Source organism: Triturus cristatus, chromosome 6, assembly GCF_964204655.1.
Source record: "Triturus cristatus chromosome 6, aTriCri1.1, whole genome shotgun sequence".
NCBI lineage: Eukaryota > Metazoa > Chordata > Amphibia > Caudata > Salamandridae > Triturus > Triturus cristatus.
In genome coordinates this window covers 496,124,330-496,141,981 of record NC_140589.1, presented here as the reverse complement: position 1 = coordinate 496,141,981, position 17,652 = coordinate 496,124,330, and the positions used below count along the sequence as shown (strand labels likewise).

General features: G+C 42.9%; 1 protein-coding gene across 4 annotated transcripts in view; it reads right to left on the bottom strand.

Moving 5' to 3' along the window:
* Positions 1-17,652, bottom strand: part of ADGRB3 (adhesion G protein-coupled receptor B3) — a 1,641,523-nt gene that overhangs the window by 524,569 nt on the left and 1,099,302 nt on the right. For all 4 annotated transcript variants that reach the window (XM_085610901.1, XM_085610903.1, XM_085610902.1 and 1 more), the window contains one exon: positions 14,972-15,015. In XM_085610901.1, the coding sequence (XP_085467027.1) occupies positions 14,972-15,015 (44 nt within the window). The remainder of the gene's footprint in view (positions 1-14,971; positions 15,016-17,652) is intronic.

Below are 17,652 nucleotides of genomic sequence, written 5' to 3'. Positions count from 1 at the left end.
ATAGCACCCTGCCCTTAGGGTGCTCTAGGGCCTACCTTAGGGGTGACTTATGTGTCATTAAATAGGAGTTTCATGCTTGGCAAGCAGCTTTAAATGCTACACAGTCCCTGCAGTGGCAGGCCTAAGATAAGTTTGAAAGGCTAATTCTGGGGTTGGCACAATCAGTGCTGCGAGATCACTAGTAGCATTTAATTTACAGGCCCTGGGAATATGGCATACCACTTTACAAGAGACTTTACAAGAGACTAAGAAGTGAATTAAATATGTCAAACAGGTGTTAACCAATTATACCATGTGTAGAGAAGAGAGCACATGAACTTTAACACTGGTTAGGCGTGGTAAATTGCTCAGAGTCCTAAAGCCAGCAGAAAGAAGGTGAGAACTAGAGGAGGACAACGGCAAAATGTTTGGGGTGACCCTTCAGAGAGGGCCATTTCCAACAGTTTGTGCTTAAAACATTTAATAAAAACCTCTCAATTCAGCTATGTAACCTCCTGTACTAAGCTGAAAAACGTCCACGTTAAAGGAACAAACATTTTTACATTTTGAAGAGTCTTTATCATCTCTTTTAGTGCTTGTTGCACAGACTACATGCCAAATGTTTTCTTGGCTTGGCTTGTGCATTGCTCTACTTTATCTGTTAATTTGTTGGTTCACCCATCTTTAGGACATACAAGTCATCATCGCTAGTGATGTAAATTAGAAGCCGGAAAAAAGTATAAGTATACAATTCATTCGGTCCTTACAACGTTCAGTTGGGTTTTAGCCAACCACATGAATTAAATAAGTACAATTTGTCAAACCTAATAATGTGCTCTACAATCAGTTTGGTAGCTTATGCCATTCATTCCATCTTGTGCAATGCGCAATTTATTCAATCCCTGTAATCTTATTCATCATCTCGGCCACACCTGTGAATACAGGAAGCAAGCCTACATGTGATCCAGCAGTCTCACAAAAACTAAAAGCCTCTATTTCCTATGAAAAGTCTAAAAAAAGCAGCAATATAAAAAAGATTCCCTAAGATCAACACAGTTTCAGGCCGTAACATACATAAAGGGCATTTGTGAAGTGCACGTTGACCTGTTGCCCTACTCAGTGGTACTCTGTTTATTAACCTCAAACCTCAGAAGTATGAAAGGTAAAATGAACCTCCCATGATTTTAGCCTGTAACCATGTGCTGAATCAAACACAGTTTCTTGGAGCGGATGCATTAGTCCCTTGAGCCTTCTGAGCTACCAGACCCACTTGCACTTGATGAGACTGAGACATACTTTCTATTCCGGGATGTGCAGTGTGCTTTCATTGATCAGGCACTGTAACAATAATCCTAATGCCATTTACTGTATTGTATTGAAGTCCATATTGTATTGAAATCCATATCTTTAAAATCATAATTCCCAGCCATGTGTATATTACTTTGCCTGTGTACTGTTCACTCGGCATTTCCCACTTAGACCTTAGGCCTTTTAGTAGCATTATAATGCAATGTTTTTTAACTAGATGCATTGAAAAGCAATCCCATTAGAAACAGCAGAAGTAAATAGAGTGTGTATGTAAACTACCAACTTTGTTGTGTTATGTGTATTTTTTTTAACACACTATCACCCACAAAGGTATCTTTGCGCTGAGGAGGTCTGTATGCCTAGCCCTGCCTGTGGCTAATTGAAGCGAGTATCACAGTTGCTGAGTAAAATCTATCCTTCATTTGTGAGCTTCTACTTACTACCAAGATTTATGAAAATGTCAGTGATAGAAAACAAAGTCAAAACAAGTGGAAGCACATAGTACCTCTGTTGGAAAATGGCCCTCTCTGCAAGTTCACCCTCAAACTTGTTGCCTTCCCCTCCACTGTTTCTGACCTCATTTTTGTTGGTTTTAGGACACTGAGCACTCTACCACTGATAACCAGTGCTAAAGTGCATGTGTTCTCTCCTCTAATCATGGTAATATTGGCTCATACCAAAATGACATATATAAATTAATTATAAGTCCCTAGTACAGTACACTACATGTGCCCAGAGCCTGCAAATTAAATGCCACTAGTGGGCCTGCAGCACTGAGTGTGCCACCCAGTTAAGTAGACCCTTAACCATGTCTCATGCCTGCCACTGCAGAGCCTGTGTGTGCAGTTTTGCACTGCCATGTCCAGCTGGCAAAATAAACCTTTTTGCCTGGCCTAAGCTTTCCCTCTTTATACAAATATGCATCCCTAAGATAGGCCCTGGACAACCCAGGGTGAGGGTGCAATGTATTTAAATGGCATGAGATACACTTTTAAGTTTTACATGTCCTGGTATTGAAAAACTCCCAGTCATTTTTCACTACTGCTAGGCCTATCTCTCTCATTGGATAAAAGTGGGGTTACCTTATTACATTCTATTACTGTAATTTCTAATTGGGAAGAGATGAGACCCCTAAATCTGGTGTCTCGGAATCCTAATTTAAAATGCTAATTTAATGTGAAGTCGGATTTTAGATTAAAATTCTGAAAAGGCCCCTTTTTTCCTTACTTTAGTTATTTGGTGATTGCTGCCTGTCTCTGATCATATGTCTGGGGAGGGTGACAGTTGCGCTTTGTGTATTCTCCCTAGTCAGCCAAACACAATGGGAGCTTGGGTGTGACTTGATTGGCCATCCAGCCAGGATGAGAGGGAGGATCGGGACCCAGCCTCACTTACACCCGAATAAGCTGGGTCTTGTCCCACCACAAAGATCTGCATACTCCCCTGTAGTGAGCCTGGATCCAGAGCTGGAAGGGAGGCCCTCTGTGCACTTCATGGGCATGACTTTGAAGTCTCCCCCACTTCAAAGGCACAACTGTGTATAAGTACTGGACAACTGACACCACCACTTCAGTACACCTCTGGACCTGTGGGTACACTGCCAGGAAGAAGGACTGTCACTCTGCTGAACTGTCAGTCTGAAGGAGCTGATGCTTTGCTGACGTTCTGACCTATTGCATGGCGAGGAAGACCTGGACCTGGAACCCATCTTGGACTCAGAACTCCAGAGGAAGTCAAACGGCTAATCTGCTGGCCTCATGAACTGAGCCTCAGTGACATATGCTCCCCACAGCTCCTGGGCTCATCTTCAATGCGTTCCTGACCTCAAGGAGGCCCCTTTAGTCCCTGGGACCTTAGTGTTGAACTTGTGTTCTTAAAGTCAAGCTATTGGGCTCTGCGCCGCTCACATAAAGAATCAGCGAGAGCCACCGCAAGTTTGTTTCTTCTCACAACAAGCATCATTCACTGGAGTGGAATGCCACCACAAGGCCTCACCCTGTCTGTCAATGATGCCCGCCTACTCTTCGTGCCCACCGACCATCTCCAGCCACGCTCTCCTTGATCATGGCTAACTTCTGCCTTGCGAACGGGGCGCTTGGCACAAAACTTGAGAAGGTAAAACTTCAGCAGGACTAATCTGGGACTGTATCCAGGAAAGGTTTGAACTTTAGGATTTGATGCAATTAAGCACAGCCAGATATTCCCAGTTGGCGCTTATGCTTTGAAGCGCTATTTTATAGTGTATTCTTTAAAAATTCATAGCTCTGGTTCTATTTATTAGATTTTTGTCCTTTTTGTCTTGTTTTAATTACAAAGGTTAAGCTCTATATTCTAACCTGGTGTGGAATATTTTTGTGTGGTATTTTCACTGTTTTGCTGTTTGAAGTGTTGTCTAAATACTTTATACATTTCCTTTAAAGTTAAGCCTGAATATTCTGTGCCCATCTACCATAGTTTGAGCACAGGCTAATTTAGGGTGTGCTTGTGCCTTAATCTAACTAGGATTGTGGTCACTGCTTGACCAGGGCTTATACCCCCAATCAAACAGAAACCCAATTTCTAACAACTTTCAACATTACCTTAGCTGAATTAATAAGACACCATTCTACAAAGCTGTGTGCACTTCTTTGAAGAAGTTATCGTTATTTAAAATTAATTCATGTCTTCCCACAAAGGAGAGGAGTTATTCTGAGTATAGGGTAATTAAATATTTTGTTCTGTCTGCAGCTATTCCTAACAGATCAGTCCACCCTATCTCCTGGTAGTCTTGAAGAGACCACCTATTTTCACCAGAGCAGAACCCAAAACCCCAGACCCTAGATCATGAATGTCTTTCATGGTGCTAGTTTCAATGTCTTTCTAGGTATGCTTATTGCTTGGAGATGGAACGACTGAAAAAAGTGACTGCATACACAGGAATGCTATTACTACATGGTATTTTTACTGGATTTTACTCTACCTCTTATTCCTTCCTAACTGCAGTAGGCTACAACTGTCACTCCAACGTCCACAGCTAGTAGGGAATATATCGACTAAGCACTTATTTCCTACTGCTGAACATGCTGAGGCATTTCCCCCATTCTCCAAATTTCTCATGGCGTGTGCGAAAGGAATGTTAGTTATTTAAACACTAAAGAAGGCTATCTGTCTCATGATCATTTGTACATAACATTCAGTGAAAATAAAATATGAACAGTTAACAAAATTGCATTGTCAGGACAGCAAAAAAACAAAAATACATGGCCTTGTGATTGAACAAGGAATTCCCTGAGCATACAAAGCTAAACATAAATATCGGCAGAAAATTCCCTAGAAATTCATAGAACACAGGGGCATATTATCAAGCCAGGCGATACAATTATCGCAGCTTTAGCGGCAGAAAACTGCCGCTAAAGCGGCGATAATGGGCTTGATAATATGCTCTATGGAATTCCAATTGAAGCTCAGGTTGGATGTCCTTCACATCTGACATGGGCTTCAATTGGAATTCCATAGAGCATATTATCAGCCCAATATCGCCGTTTTAGCGGCAGTTTTCTGCCGCTAAAGCGGCGATAATTTTATCGCCAGGCTTGTTAATAATGCCCACAGTTCGGTAATACAATGAAAATCAGTACTGAGACAGATTGCTTCATTCACAGACAAAATAACCTGCCTCTGAATCTAAAAATAGAGCTGTAACAGCAAGAACCACTGCGCTACAGGTTGTGATGTTACCGTTTTTTTCACAAAATATATACATTTTATTAGAAAATATGTTGCTCACCATTATTCCACCTTATTTAGTAGTGGCAAATGTGTATAGAAGTCCAAAGTGTGCCAAACAACTGCAGTTGTTCAGTACTTGCACCTGTTACACACGTCAATGATTGACTTAGCAGCCATTATCTATGGACCTTTATGTTTACATTCCATCTATGTGCATCACAGTCCCTTGTCCTGACGAAAGATTAGTGCGGCAGATTTACATATGACAGGCTGAAATACATCAGCGGTGTTAGTAGATTTATTGTGATGTATATGGTAGCATACATTCTGGGTGAATTATCTGGTATTCTGTGCAGATGAATGGTAGAGTATGAAGTATGGGTGAGCACTTATAGCTTGATTATGTTTTATTGAAATCATTCGATGAATTACATCGTCCCCTAAAAAATACAGGCGGCTAAAGAACTAAACAATACTAAAGAACTAGAACAGACGCTATAGGTAAGCTCATTCTGACCCGTGAAACCACCATTTGCTTTCACTTTTGGACTCCTGGGTTCTGGAACTCTGCTGTGAGTGAGTCTCCCTAATAAAAGCTCATCCATTCTAAGCTTCTTTTAAAATGGTGTTTAGTTGCATACCTTTTAAATTCTGACCAGCCACTGTAAACAGCTGAGGCAAAAAAAAACTGAGAAGGGTGCTCTTGACATTTATACACATCCGAGAGAGAGATGAGGAACTGCCTGTCTTATCCAGGGTGACATCTATGCTCAGGTAGCACTTCGGCAACAGGACTCAGATTAAATTGGTTACATTAAAAAAACCAAAAGAACTGTTACTTTATACTTTCAGCAAAATGAACGTAGAATATAACTTTTTCATTGCCGCAAATTAGAAAATTCTTTGACGTTTCTATCCTATACATTTCTAGCACACAGGTATATATTCAAAGTCTAGACTTGAGAGGGCGCGGCATGGCTCAGAAAGAGTGGTATGTCCCAGTTTTTCTTTAAATTGACATCTTTGTTCTTCTCCAAATGTTTTGCAGAGAAGTGATTCCAAGAAGGGCTTGTTAGGAGTGGAAGAATGATGTGGCATATAGGTAGGGTATAGGGTCTTACATCTTCATTAACTCTCCACTTTCACTTTTAACCCCCCCTGCACAGGGAAGAACAGTTGTGAAGTAGGAGAACAACAGAAGGAGGAGGAGGATCTACATCATGGATAAACCTCTGTCTGGAGTGTGCCTCACTGGCACTGTACTCCTTTGACTTTTTGTTGGACTCTGTCTCCAAACCTAATGGTAATGATTTTAGTGATGTGCTAAATTTGCATAGTTGGCTTTTGCGTATTTATGCAAATGTTTGGGAAAATTATATGAAAGAAGGTGCAATTACACAAAAAGCAAATCCATCTTTTAACTCTATTTTTTAGTGCGAAAATCACAACCAAAGTGGTGCAAGTAGCAGCTGCTCATGTTCTAGTCATTTGCAATTTTCTAGTGCATAAGGACTTGTATTGAACAGCACATCATCGCATGATGTGGTGGAAAGACTTCGTTTTGAGCTTTTGTGTGACATGCATAATGCAAAATTGAATTCCCAAAATGATATGAACTATGCCAGCCTAATTTTTATTTCGCCTGGGACCGCATAGGTCTCTGTCTCCATCTCTGGCCAGTATACTGTTAAGTTCTTGTGGACCATGAAGGAAATACCTTAGACTTCTGTGGACTAGTCCTTTTTGTGGGTACCCTAAGAATGGATACCACAGGCTTATGCTGGATGCAAAGGCATCCTACAAGAGGCTGAAGAACCCTGGGTGCTTGAGTGTGTAGGCAGAGAGTGCTCGGCATTCAGGACTGTGGGGTTTTACTTCAAGAAAAATCCTAAGCAAGAACTGGTAAATGAGGCCATGTAATATCACTAACAGCCCACTGCTGCTAAGAAAGAGGAAGCAGCATTGCCAAGGTGCTGTGAGAAAGCATCAAGCAATTCAGGAAAATGAATTGAGGTTCAGGCGGTCCACAAGATCACAAGTGGTGGCAGGAATGCACCACCAGGATATGGCCCTTCTCGGTTGGAGATTAATAACATATATCTGGAGAGAGAAGCCCAAATATTTATGGTACAGCATTTGCCCTGCAGGTCAGCCACACCTGTTCTGAAGAGTTAATCCCAAAAGGGATTAGATTTTCGCCCAGTAGAGCAAAGGTACCACAGCTGGAAATTCCCAGTGGGTATATCAAAGGATTTCAAAGAAAAAAATAAAAAGCAAAATTGAAACTCTCCTGTGGCCTATGTCTGCTTAAAGGAAATCACCTGGGGCTTCTGCGTTATCCTTCAAAATGTGCACCTTTACAGCTGTGGTATCCCATAGTGGTCAGAGGGACCATCAAAATTGTTGTGGTTGTTCTGGTTGGACTCACTGAAGCTGCAATGCCTCCCCTCATAAAAGTGGTACCATCTCAGGGAGATGCGGTACCCTAAGTCTTTCAAAGTAGGGACTCAGTGACCCCAGGAGACATTTTAGTCTTGTGCTTCCAGGGCTGACATTGTGGTACGTACTGAGAGTGCAAGGATCCAATTGAGTTTGGGGTCTTGAAACAATGTTAGGAAAGCTTGTACAACCGTAGCAAAACATCCTTTCATTAGAATGCACAGGAGCAGGAGTACTCTTTTAGGCACTCTAAAACCCCTTTATGAAATGGGCACAAGCATCCATCTTTCGATTAGTAAAAGTACAAAATGGGCACAGTCCTTTCTCCTTGACCTAATTGTATATGAACATATTCCAATTGTAGGCGGATTTCAGATTTTCGTGGGGTAATTCACAAAGACATGTAAAACTACATAAATAAGTGCTATCGGAGTACTTCTTAATGCCTTCTTACATGCCTTTATGAATTGGCCCTTATGTGTGTTGTTAATGATTAGATATTGGCTGGGAGGGAAGCAGGAAATCTTCTGGAAGTAACCTATTCACCTGAGATTAGATACTTGTGAGGCTGACAAGCATACGTAGTGGCCATATCATCCTCTAATGAGCTCTCTGTAAATTATCACTCGCTAATTAAAACATATTTTTCAGGAAATGCCTAGCAGCCTTACATGTGCAGTGAATGCAATACTGAAGGAAAAGAGAATTATATCTCATCTGTCAAATAATATACCAGAGCAAATGAGTTGTGGTAGAGTCTAAATTGATGTATAAGATAAAAGAGTGAAGAGGAAAATATGCATTAAGGAAGCTGAAGGGATAAACAACAACAAGGCTCAAAGCGCCCGCATTACTCTTTGTAGTTTTCTGAGCTTGTAGTTAGGCTAGAAAGGCACTAGAAACAGGAAACATTGGCGATGAAAAGGAAGGGACAATAAATCACCCCATATCGTCTTCTGAGGGAAAAGGTTGTGTGATGTCCCATCCGCTATTTCCTGAAGTGCACAATGTTCTGTCTTACATGTTTTATTGTTTGCAGATAGGATTAAGTTTTCATTTTTTAATGCTGTTTACAGTAAGATTTGTGCCAAACGATGTATAATTACGGGAAATAAATACTTATACATATTGACCACAGGAATTACACATTTATTCTGTTGCGTTAAAATATGTGCTTTTCTGAGCTGTGTTATGTGTGTGAGAAAGTGGATTATTATTTGGGGTGGATAAGAGCACACCACAAGCAATAATGTCACTATCTGGCTAGGTCTATTAAAGGTTTCTTTAATTTAGACCTGAGCTTTACCTTTTGTATCTATGGCACTGAGCAAACAAGCGTAACTAAAGAAAATGTGTAAAATATTTAGAAGTAATAAAACAGTTAAAAAGTATAAAACACAACAGAACACATTAGAATGCCACTCCAATTCATAAAAATATAAACAATACAGAGTAATTTAATGAAAAAAATAGAACTTAAACAACAAAAAAACAATAAGGGGAGATATGAATTTGCAAAGTTTTAAATAAAACTAGAACCAAAAAGTGTTAAGTGCCAATGCGGGTCAACTGGTCATGGCAGAGCTGGACCAATGTGCGATTTGAAGCAGAATGCAATGGAGTGTCAATCAATCAATCAATCAATCAGGGATTTATAAAGCGCACTAATCACCTGTGGGGGTCTCAAGGCACTGGGAGAGGGGGTTCGGGCAGCTCTGAGTTGGGTTTGATCTGTCGCTTCATGGTGAGAAAGGAGTTGAGTATGAAGACGAGGTTGCGGGCATAGTCCGTGGGGATGGGAAGATTTCCGAGGGTGGAAGGCCACCAGGTGTCGTCCCATGCGGCGGGGGTGGATGCGAGGACGAGGACTTCTGTTTTCTCTGAGTTGAGCTTCGGGGAGCTGCTGCTCATCCAGGATGAGACGTCCCTCATTCCTTCCAGGAAACTGTGCTTGGTAGTGTCGGCGTAGGATACTATGCGGAGTCCATGATTTCTGACGATGGTTGCCAGGGGGGCCATGTAGGTATTGAAGAGCATGAAATGAGGGAGGATCCATGGGGTACTCCGCATCTGATCTCGGTGTGTTCGGAGAGGAAGGGCGGGAGTCTTATTCTTTGTGTTCTTCCGGAAAGGAAGGAGGAGATCCAGTATAAGGCAGATCCCTGCATGCCGGCGTTGTGGAGTCTGGCTGCTAGTGTGCGGTGGGAACCGGTGTTGAAAGCTGCTGAGAGGTTTAGTAGGATGAGGGCTGCAATGTGGCCTTGATCGAGGAGTATGCGGATTTCATCTGTGGCAGCTAGCTAAGATGGTGGTCTCGTGCTGTGGTTGCTGCGGAACCCGGTTTGGGATGAGTCAAGGATGTTGTTGGTTTCAATGAAGTGCGATGGCTGGGTCTTTTCTTTGTGACTTTGGTAGCGAAGGGGAGGAGAGAGATGGGCCTGTAGTTCTTTAGGTCCGTCGGGTCTGTGGAGGGCCTCTTGAGGAGGGGTTTGACTTCGGCTCATTTCCAGTCATTGGGAAACGTGCCTGTTTCGAGGGTGCAGTTGATTGTCTGTCGTAGTGCTGGGGCGATGGCAGAGGCAGCTCTGTGGAAGATGTGCGGCAGCAGGGGTCAGTGGGTGCTCCGGAGTGGATGCTCTTCATAGTCTTTGCAGTGTATTCTGTGGTGACAGGGGCCCAAGTGAGGAGGGTCAGCTGGTTGGCGTCGCTGGTGGATCATGTTGGGTCGGTAATTTGGTCTTGGTCATCGAAGTTGTCTTAGTGTGTCCTTATCCTATGGTGGAAGAAGGAGCTGAGTTTGTTGTAGATGTCCTAGGAGGGAGGGACATCAGAGGTTTCTTTATGGGGTCTGGTGATTCTTGTATGATGTTGAAGAGTTCCTTGGAGTAGTGGGAGTTGGAGAGTATTCTGTCCTGAATGAAGTTTCTCTTCGTAGATCTGATGAGTTGGTGGTGTACTGTCATAGCGGCCCTGTAGGCGGTGCGTGCTTCAGGGGTTTTGCTATTCCTCTGTGCTTTCTCCAGTCATTGGCATGAGCGCCTCGATTCTTGTTGGTCCGCAGGTGGCATTTGTGTTGTGTTATATGTAGGAGTTCTGGAGGGGGCAAGCATTTTTTCGCAGTCGTTGATCAATTGGTGGAGGTTGTTGGCTGTGGAGTTGGAGTCGGTCGTAGTGGGGGGAAGAGTGCGACTGAGAGCGAAAGTGAGGTGTTCTTCGTGATCTTGCTCCTGTTTCTGTGTGGGGGCATGGCATTGGCTTGTGTGCGGTGGGTTTCAAGAAGGGGAAGTGGATGCAATGGTGGTTCATCCAGAGAGGTTGCGTGGTGTGACTGAAGCGACTGTTGTTTCCTTCGGCAAAGATGGGGTTGAGTGTGTGTCCCGCCGTGTGGGTGGGGGTGGCTCATGAAATTCAACCAGGCTCAACCCAGTTGAATGTTTAACTTTGGAACATAGTCTTTTCTCTGGAAGTCAAAATCCTTCAGCGGGGCAAGGCAACAGGGTGCATCAGAGACGTGCTCCATGACATTGGATAAAAGTTGCCTGAGGGACTGCTGAAGCAGTTGGTTTAAAGGGGGAAAGCTTTGAGATGGAAATTCAAAACTTTGTGCCCAGGGAAGTACTCCAGCTAGTCAGATATTTTTGGTGCCTTCACCCAGGATGTTGGGAGGAGTGCACTTTGAAACAGCCAAGGGTTCCATGACCTCAGGCACAACACTTGGGGGGGTCAAGATTCACTCTAGCAGAAGCCACAAGCAGGGTCCACAACAGGTCCAGTTGGAACTAGTGAAATGAGGACTACAGGAAATGAATGAATGAATGAATACATTTATAGAGCGCATAGCTACTCAACATGAGTGGGCCGGCACTAAAATACTCCCTTTCAACACAACTGACACCCCTCACAGCGGAAAACCAGGTTTTAAGCTGCTTCTTGAAGATGGCTAAGTTAATGACAGAATAGCCAAGTTTTAAGGAGTTTCTTAAAAACGGCTAGCTCGGTTACAGTTCTGGCTTCTTGCAGCTTGTTGTGGCCCCATAGCATAAAAGGAGGTCAGCCAACTGATCCTTGGAGCACAGTTATTTATCCTGGATACTAGTGGGAACAGGTCCAGCCCTTTAGCTGTAGTCACTGTTCTCAATCAGCAGGTACAGTCCTTCTTCTATTCTTGCACAGATTCAGAGTGTTCTGAAGAAGGTTCCCCAGGATGCCACATTAATGACAGGCACTAGCTTGTGGGTGGGAGTGACTCCTAGCACCCCCCCTATCAATTAGAGGAAAAGCTGCAAGGGTAACCCTACCCACGTTTGCTGCAGTTCCACTTTGATCTACTGCAAACAATCCAACAGTGTTCCTTTCTGCCTAAATCCAAAGTGGTGAACCTTTCTGCCTTTTTGCGGAGCCTGTGTGCCCAGGTGTAGCCAGGGAAATGAGAAAACCCTCCTCTGACCATTGGAATATACATTTTTATCCTGTGTAGAAGTGGAAACAGGTCCAGGCCTTCAGGTCTCCTCACATGTTTCAATCAGCAGGTGCAGTCCTTCTATTCTTCAATGGATTCAGAATGTTGTGAAGAAGGTGCCGGTGGTGCCACATTTATTTAGTTTTAAGGCACTAGCTTGTGAGTAGGGGTGATTACTAGCACTTCTCCCATCTCTAACCTCTCTTCCTAAATCCAAGATGGTGAAACCCTTCTCTCTTTGTGTAGAGCCTGTGTGCTCATCCAGGAGGTGTAGCTAGAAAATGAGTAACCCCTCCTCTGTGGTCAAACCAGCTCTTGGGGCAGCTCTCTCCACTCTAGGATTGGACCCTATCTAATTTGGTGAACAAATAAATTGGTATGCCCAGCTATTAAGCAACATTTGCCTGTGACAGGGAAGATATTTTGAAGTTAATCAAATTTCTAAGCACCCCTAAAAGGGTAATTTTGCTAGAGAAAGAGAAACCCATACCCAGACCCTTGCCTTTGCTCTAGGAGCAGTTTTCACACCTCATTTAGAGTTCCACACTCAGAGGGCTGCTAGTGAATGTGAATGCAAATTAGCTTCTAGAGGCTATATGCAGAGGAAATGTAACTTTCTAAATGTACCCTTTCCTTTAATTCACTGGTGAATTCAGATAAATATCTGACTTCACCGGTGAATTGGGCTTTTAATAAGTATTACCAAGTCTAATAATTAAATGTCTTGGTGTTTGCTAGCCAAAGATAGCATTATTAAATGTATTAGTGCATCTCAGTACAATAGTTGTTAAGGCTTAATTTCTACATGGTATTGCTTCGCCTTTGTAGAATCTTTAAAGGTGCTGTCTTGAACCGCAGTCAGCAATTGATGTTTGTCTATGCCATCCTCCTTTGAGGAGTATTTAAGAGTATGACCTCTAAAGACGAAAGCAAGAAAATAATTATTCTGTGCTGTTTCAAAAACAGTCAGAAAACTGCTTTGCTACGAACTTGCATACTAACTGGACCACCTCATCCAAGACCACTATAGTTGTCCTAGTAACCAAGTCTATCATTCGGGGGAAAGCAACACTTGCTCAAATATCATGACATCTTCTTTGACCTACACTTTGCTGTAAATCGGGCTTGGCAAATATTGTGAGCAAGACCAACACTGTTGGCATATTAGAAACAAAGCCCAAAACATGATGATAACATTTTACATGGAAATACCCTAAAGTGCATAGAAACGAGCAACTGAAGGCACAGCTGCTCTCATATTTTGCATTTCACTCCCCACAACAAAATAGTCCAGGTCAGTTCAGTTACAATCCAAAGCAACCTATAATGCTGTATGGCTTGCCTTACAAATCATCAATATATTCATATGTAAAGCAATGTTAGGTAGAGCTCTGTCAAGAAAAATGTTGTCCTACAAACAAAATCTCAAATCACCTAACAGTCATTTCAATACACTTTTAACTAAAAAAGTCCATGAACCATTAAATAAACACAGCATTCCAGTGACCAATCAGACACAACAAAATACTTGCTATCCTTTCTAACTTTGCACTCTCTTGATAACACCTAATCATTCATACAAATATGCACTATTAATCAACCCATCTACAGGTCTACAAAACAGTCAAACATAAATAAAAATGGTATGCTAAGAGATAAGATTTGGGGAGAGGAGTTGTCCTAACAGTTAGGGCGCTCTACCTCGGACCTGGGGGAACTGGGTTCCAGTCTCGGTAACGACGCTAAACCTCCTGTGATTCTGGGCAAATCACTTAATCTCCCCGTGCCTAACATAAAAAAAAAAAAATGAATGTATGTCCTCATGTAACGTAACTGGTGCTATGTAAAGCGCTCTGATACCTGATTGGATTTGGGTCACGTTCGCGCTATATAAAACTTTGCTAAAAAAAATATAGCTACACTTACACGGACTCCTTTGCAATCACATCCGAAACCATGTCTTTTCTACAGCATCTATATGTTTTCCTGGAAAAACTCTGGCACATAGTTTAGTCTTCATAGGCCTCAATTACAAGTGGCACATGCATTCAGATGAGCCAGGTAGCAGGAGTCATTGGGCCCATCTTAATTAAAGGTGTTTGTTGATCACTTGCCAATTTCAGAAGCTGAAAACAGTTTAAACCTCCATGGAAAGACATGAAGAAAGAAACACCATTTCCCACATTTATTCCTCAAACACTTATCATTCTTGTTATTGCCCTACCCCTGAGAAAAACAACATATGACCGTAAACAGAGAATCCTATACCTTATAGCAACTACCTTTAGTTCGGTAGTTTCCAATGCATTGGGTAGGAATAGATGTGATTCCAAATTGTCAGTCTGTGCTGATTACGTCACACTATTTAATTAGAAGTTATTCAAACCTTTATCATTCTGAGAGGACTGTCAAATGGCAGACGCTTGTGACAGAAAACTGTAGGATATGATGCAATTTTCGACATGGAAACGTAAAGCCTGATGAAGCTGATTGTTTGTGAACATGTAATAATTAAGCCTGGACAAAGCACTACGCTACGCTTGCGTAGTTTGCGAAGTTTGCACTACTTCACACTACGCAAATTGCACGTAGCACAGTGCAAACACGCGTAGCATAGTGCAGCGGTCATTTTTTTATGTGATCGTTATGAACATGCTTTGCAGCAAATTTCCATGCATCGTTTTTTATTGTATACTGGTCCGGATAACGGTGTGATAATGCACATAACAGCCAAATTAGCTATGAATGGTTTTGTAATACTGATTCAACTTTTTATTAGTGGGGCATAAACATTTTCAATAAGGGATTACACAAACTCTCTTTCTTGAATCTAACTTTCCAAATAATCCTTCATTTATATTAGCGAATGACTAGAGTATGCAACAGTGGTAAACTCAAATTGCAAACCAAAATTAAACATATCTCTTTTGTGATATTTATAGTGTGTACTCGTATTACACCACAAAAGCATTATTGATCTTAAAGATTCATAATTACAAAAGTTGGTAAACAGCAGAAAAACAGATAACTAGTTCATATATGTTAATTTGCAATGAAACTAAGGGTTTTCTCACTTACGATTTTGACTCATCCCAGAGCACACAATATGGATTCATGGTTCCCTATAAAATAAAGTAAAGTAATATTAATTATCTTCTTACAATTCGCACCCATTATAAAAATCATTTTGAAGTGCTAAAAAATATACTGTCTTTTGTTTATGTTTCACATGCAAATGCTTTTAGGGGTATCAATTTTAGGCAAATTTAAACGCAGGGTCATAGTCTACTGAAATATTGGGTTTCTATGTGCAGAAGAAATTTTAGCATAAAAACGAGGAAATTGTGTGATGAGGGGAAACAGAATTACAATCAATTAGAGTCCAACTGTACCTTGGAGTACACAGTCAAACTACTCTAAGATAGCTAGACTCATTCATTATTATGATATATCACATTTACTCTATTAGCTGCGCAGAATGATGAACTTTCAAGAAGTGCTAAATTACGGGGCCAGGCCTTACAAGCCATGACAGCATGAATGCCTGTCAAACTAATATTTCTAAAAAATACAACGACTTATGCCAGAACTAGTCTGGTTCTTCTGAGAGTGAAATGTGCTTTAGTTGGGCTTCAGTTAAAGAATCAAAATAATGTATACACATTGGAAAAACAAACCACAGTGATTGCTACAATTCATCGCAAACTTTGAAATGGTAAGGTACAATTAGCAATGTGGTTTATATTCAAATAGGCATAGGGTTTTTTTTTAATGGCAGTGTCAAGTCAGTGTACTACATTCCGTAGCAGCTCAATCCTTAGGTGCTATTATTCTTTGTTAAAAAAGGTTAAATTGGGTGAGGTCTCACCACCCCACCTGTGTAAGACAGGCTAGTTTGTCTGGATCTCCCTTCAAATGTGTGCCTTATCTGAATGCTATTTACATAAAACAATATAATCCACATTATGCAAAACCCACATGTGCTTACTGTTTTAAATGCTTTTATTAGGGATTCGTATGGCTAGTAAACTTGCAGAACTTTCCAATTATTTTACTTACGCTGCTTCTTACTAAAAGGTATTTTGTATGTTCATGTTTGTCGTGAAGTTTCCACCCAATGGTAGGAACTACGCGTTTGCGCATAGCATAACCGTTCGGATGGTACCAGACTGATTCCATGCCCTCTTCAGGATATGTCCTCCTATAGGCCAGCTAGCTCATAGTGCCACCATGAGCACCCGTAAAACTAGGTAGGAAGCAAATGATACTGGCAACCCCTAAACATGACAACCTGGACCCCCCAGGAATCGTAGTAACCGATCTAGAATCTGTTTTGCTTAGTTACTCGTGCTCTCGTAGAAAAATATATAAGGAATACACAGTGGGAAGTTTTCAATATTTATTGAACCAATGTGATAGGGGGCATGGCCGACTGTGGCAAGATTGTGGATGTGAGCTGGGAGAGCTCCATGTCCTGAGCCATGATCCGGAGCCAGCCTTCCTGCTGTTGTTGCACAATTGCCTTTGCTATGGGCCAAGAGTGAAGCGTGCGCCCGCAGGAATTCAGGGAGCCGTGTTGATGGCCCCAAACTCTGCCTGGGATTGTTGGGTGCTGGTAGACAGGAGGCCTCGTTGTGTTCTGGACCAGGACCTGGATTGGGAGTCCCGCTTGGGCACAGATGGCCCGCCACGGTGGTGCGGGGGCATGAAGGTGCTTCTCCTTGCCTACTATACACCTCCCCCCATGAAGACGTGGTGACGGGGGTCGAGAGTTTAGCCTTGCTGCGCTGAGAACGGCGGCGGCCTACAGCACCAAGCGGCAGGCCCAGAGGGGGCAGAAGCCAGATGAGCAGTGCACCGGGGGCATGGCTGTAGGCCCACAGAGACACTGAGTGCCCTGCTCCCATATGGAGGGTGCAAGAGTAACCCTGCTGGTGAGACTGAGTGCCGGTGGCTGGTGGAGGAGTTGCTGCAGAGAGCTTGGGCCTGTAGGTGGCGATGAGTGCAGCTGACTAGCGGGCACTTCCTCAGGAGATTGCTGGGGCTAGCAGGCTCCACAGGTTCATAAACTCCCTGGAATTGCTGGGGCCTGCCTATAGGCAAAGGCCCAGACACAGGCAGACCAAACAAGGGCCAACGAGGAGCAGGGCTCCGAGAGTTGAGGCTGCGGTGGTGGGGTGGCAGGGGGGACTGAGACTGCTTGTGCCCATTTCCCCTTATTACCCCTGTCACATTGCTGAGGGTGGAGAGAGGTGCAACCCTCAATGGTATGCCGCTTGGCCGATACAACATCCTCACAGGAACATGGAGGCCTGATTCTGTTGATACCAACCTGCAACCCCCCACAGTGTGGATTTAAGAGGACATGTTTTATACCGTGGAAGTGGCAGTGGTGGGCCTTGCCTCTTTACATTTCTTCTTCCTCAGTGCTACTGTGCAGCGTGACAGGCCCCTGCACTGGAATATGGCCACAGTCCCACTGCTGTTGGTATGTTCTCGGTTGCTTCTAGTGTGAGGATTGAGGTGTGGGGGTGCTGACTCCTCTCCTTCTCCCCTCTTTGTTTACAATGCTGCCTTGCAGTGGGAGGCCCTCTGCGGCCGCACTGCTATACTGGACTGGTTGCCTGATACTCTTACGCAGGTTGAGGGTAGTCTTGCCACCCCTTCTTACATGCCACCACCATCCTAGGTCATCTAACCCGGCTGAAGTACCCGCAGTGAGATGTGGGAAGGCATGGGGGTTCTTATACCCATTCATT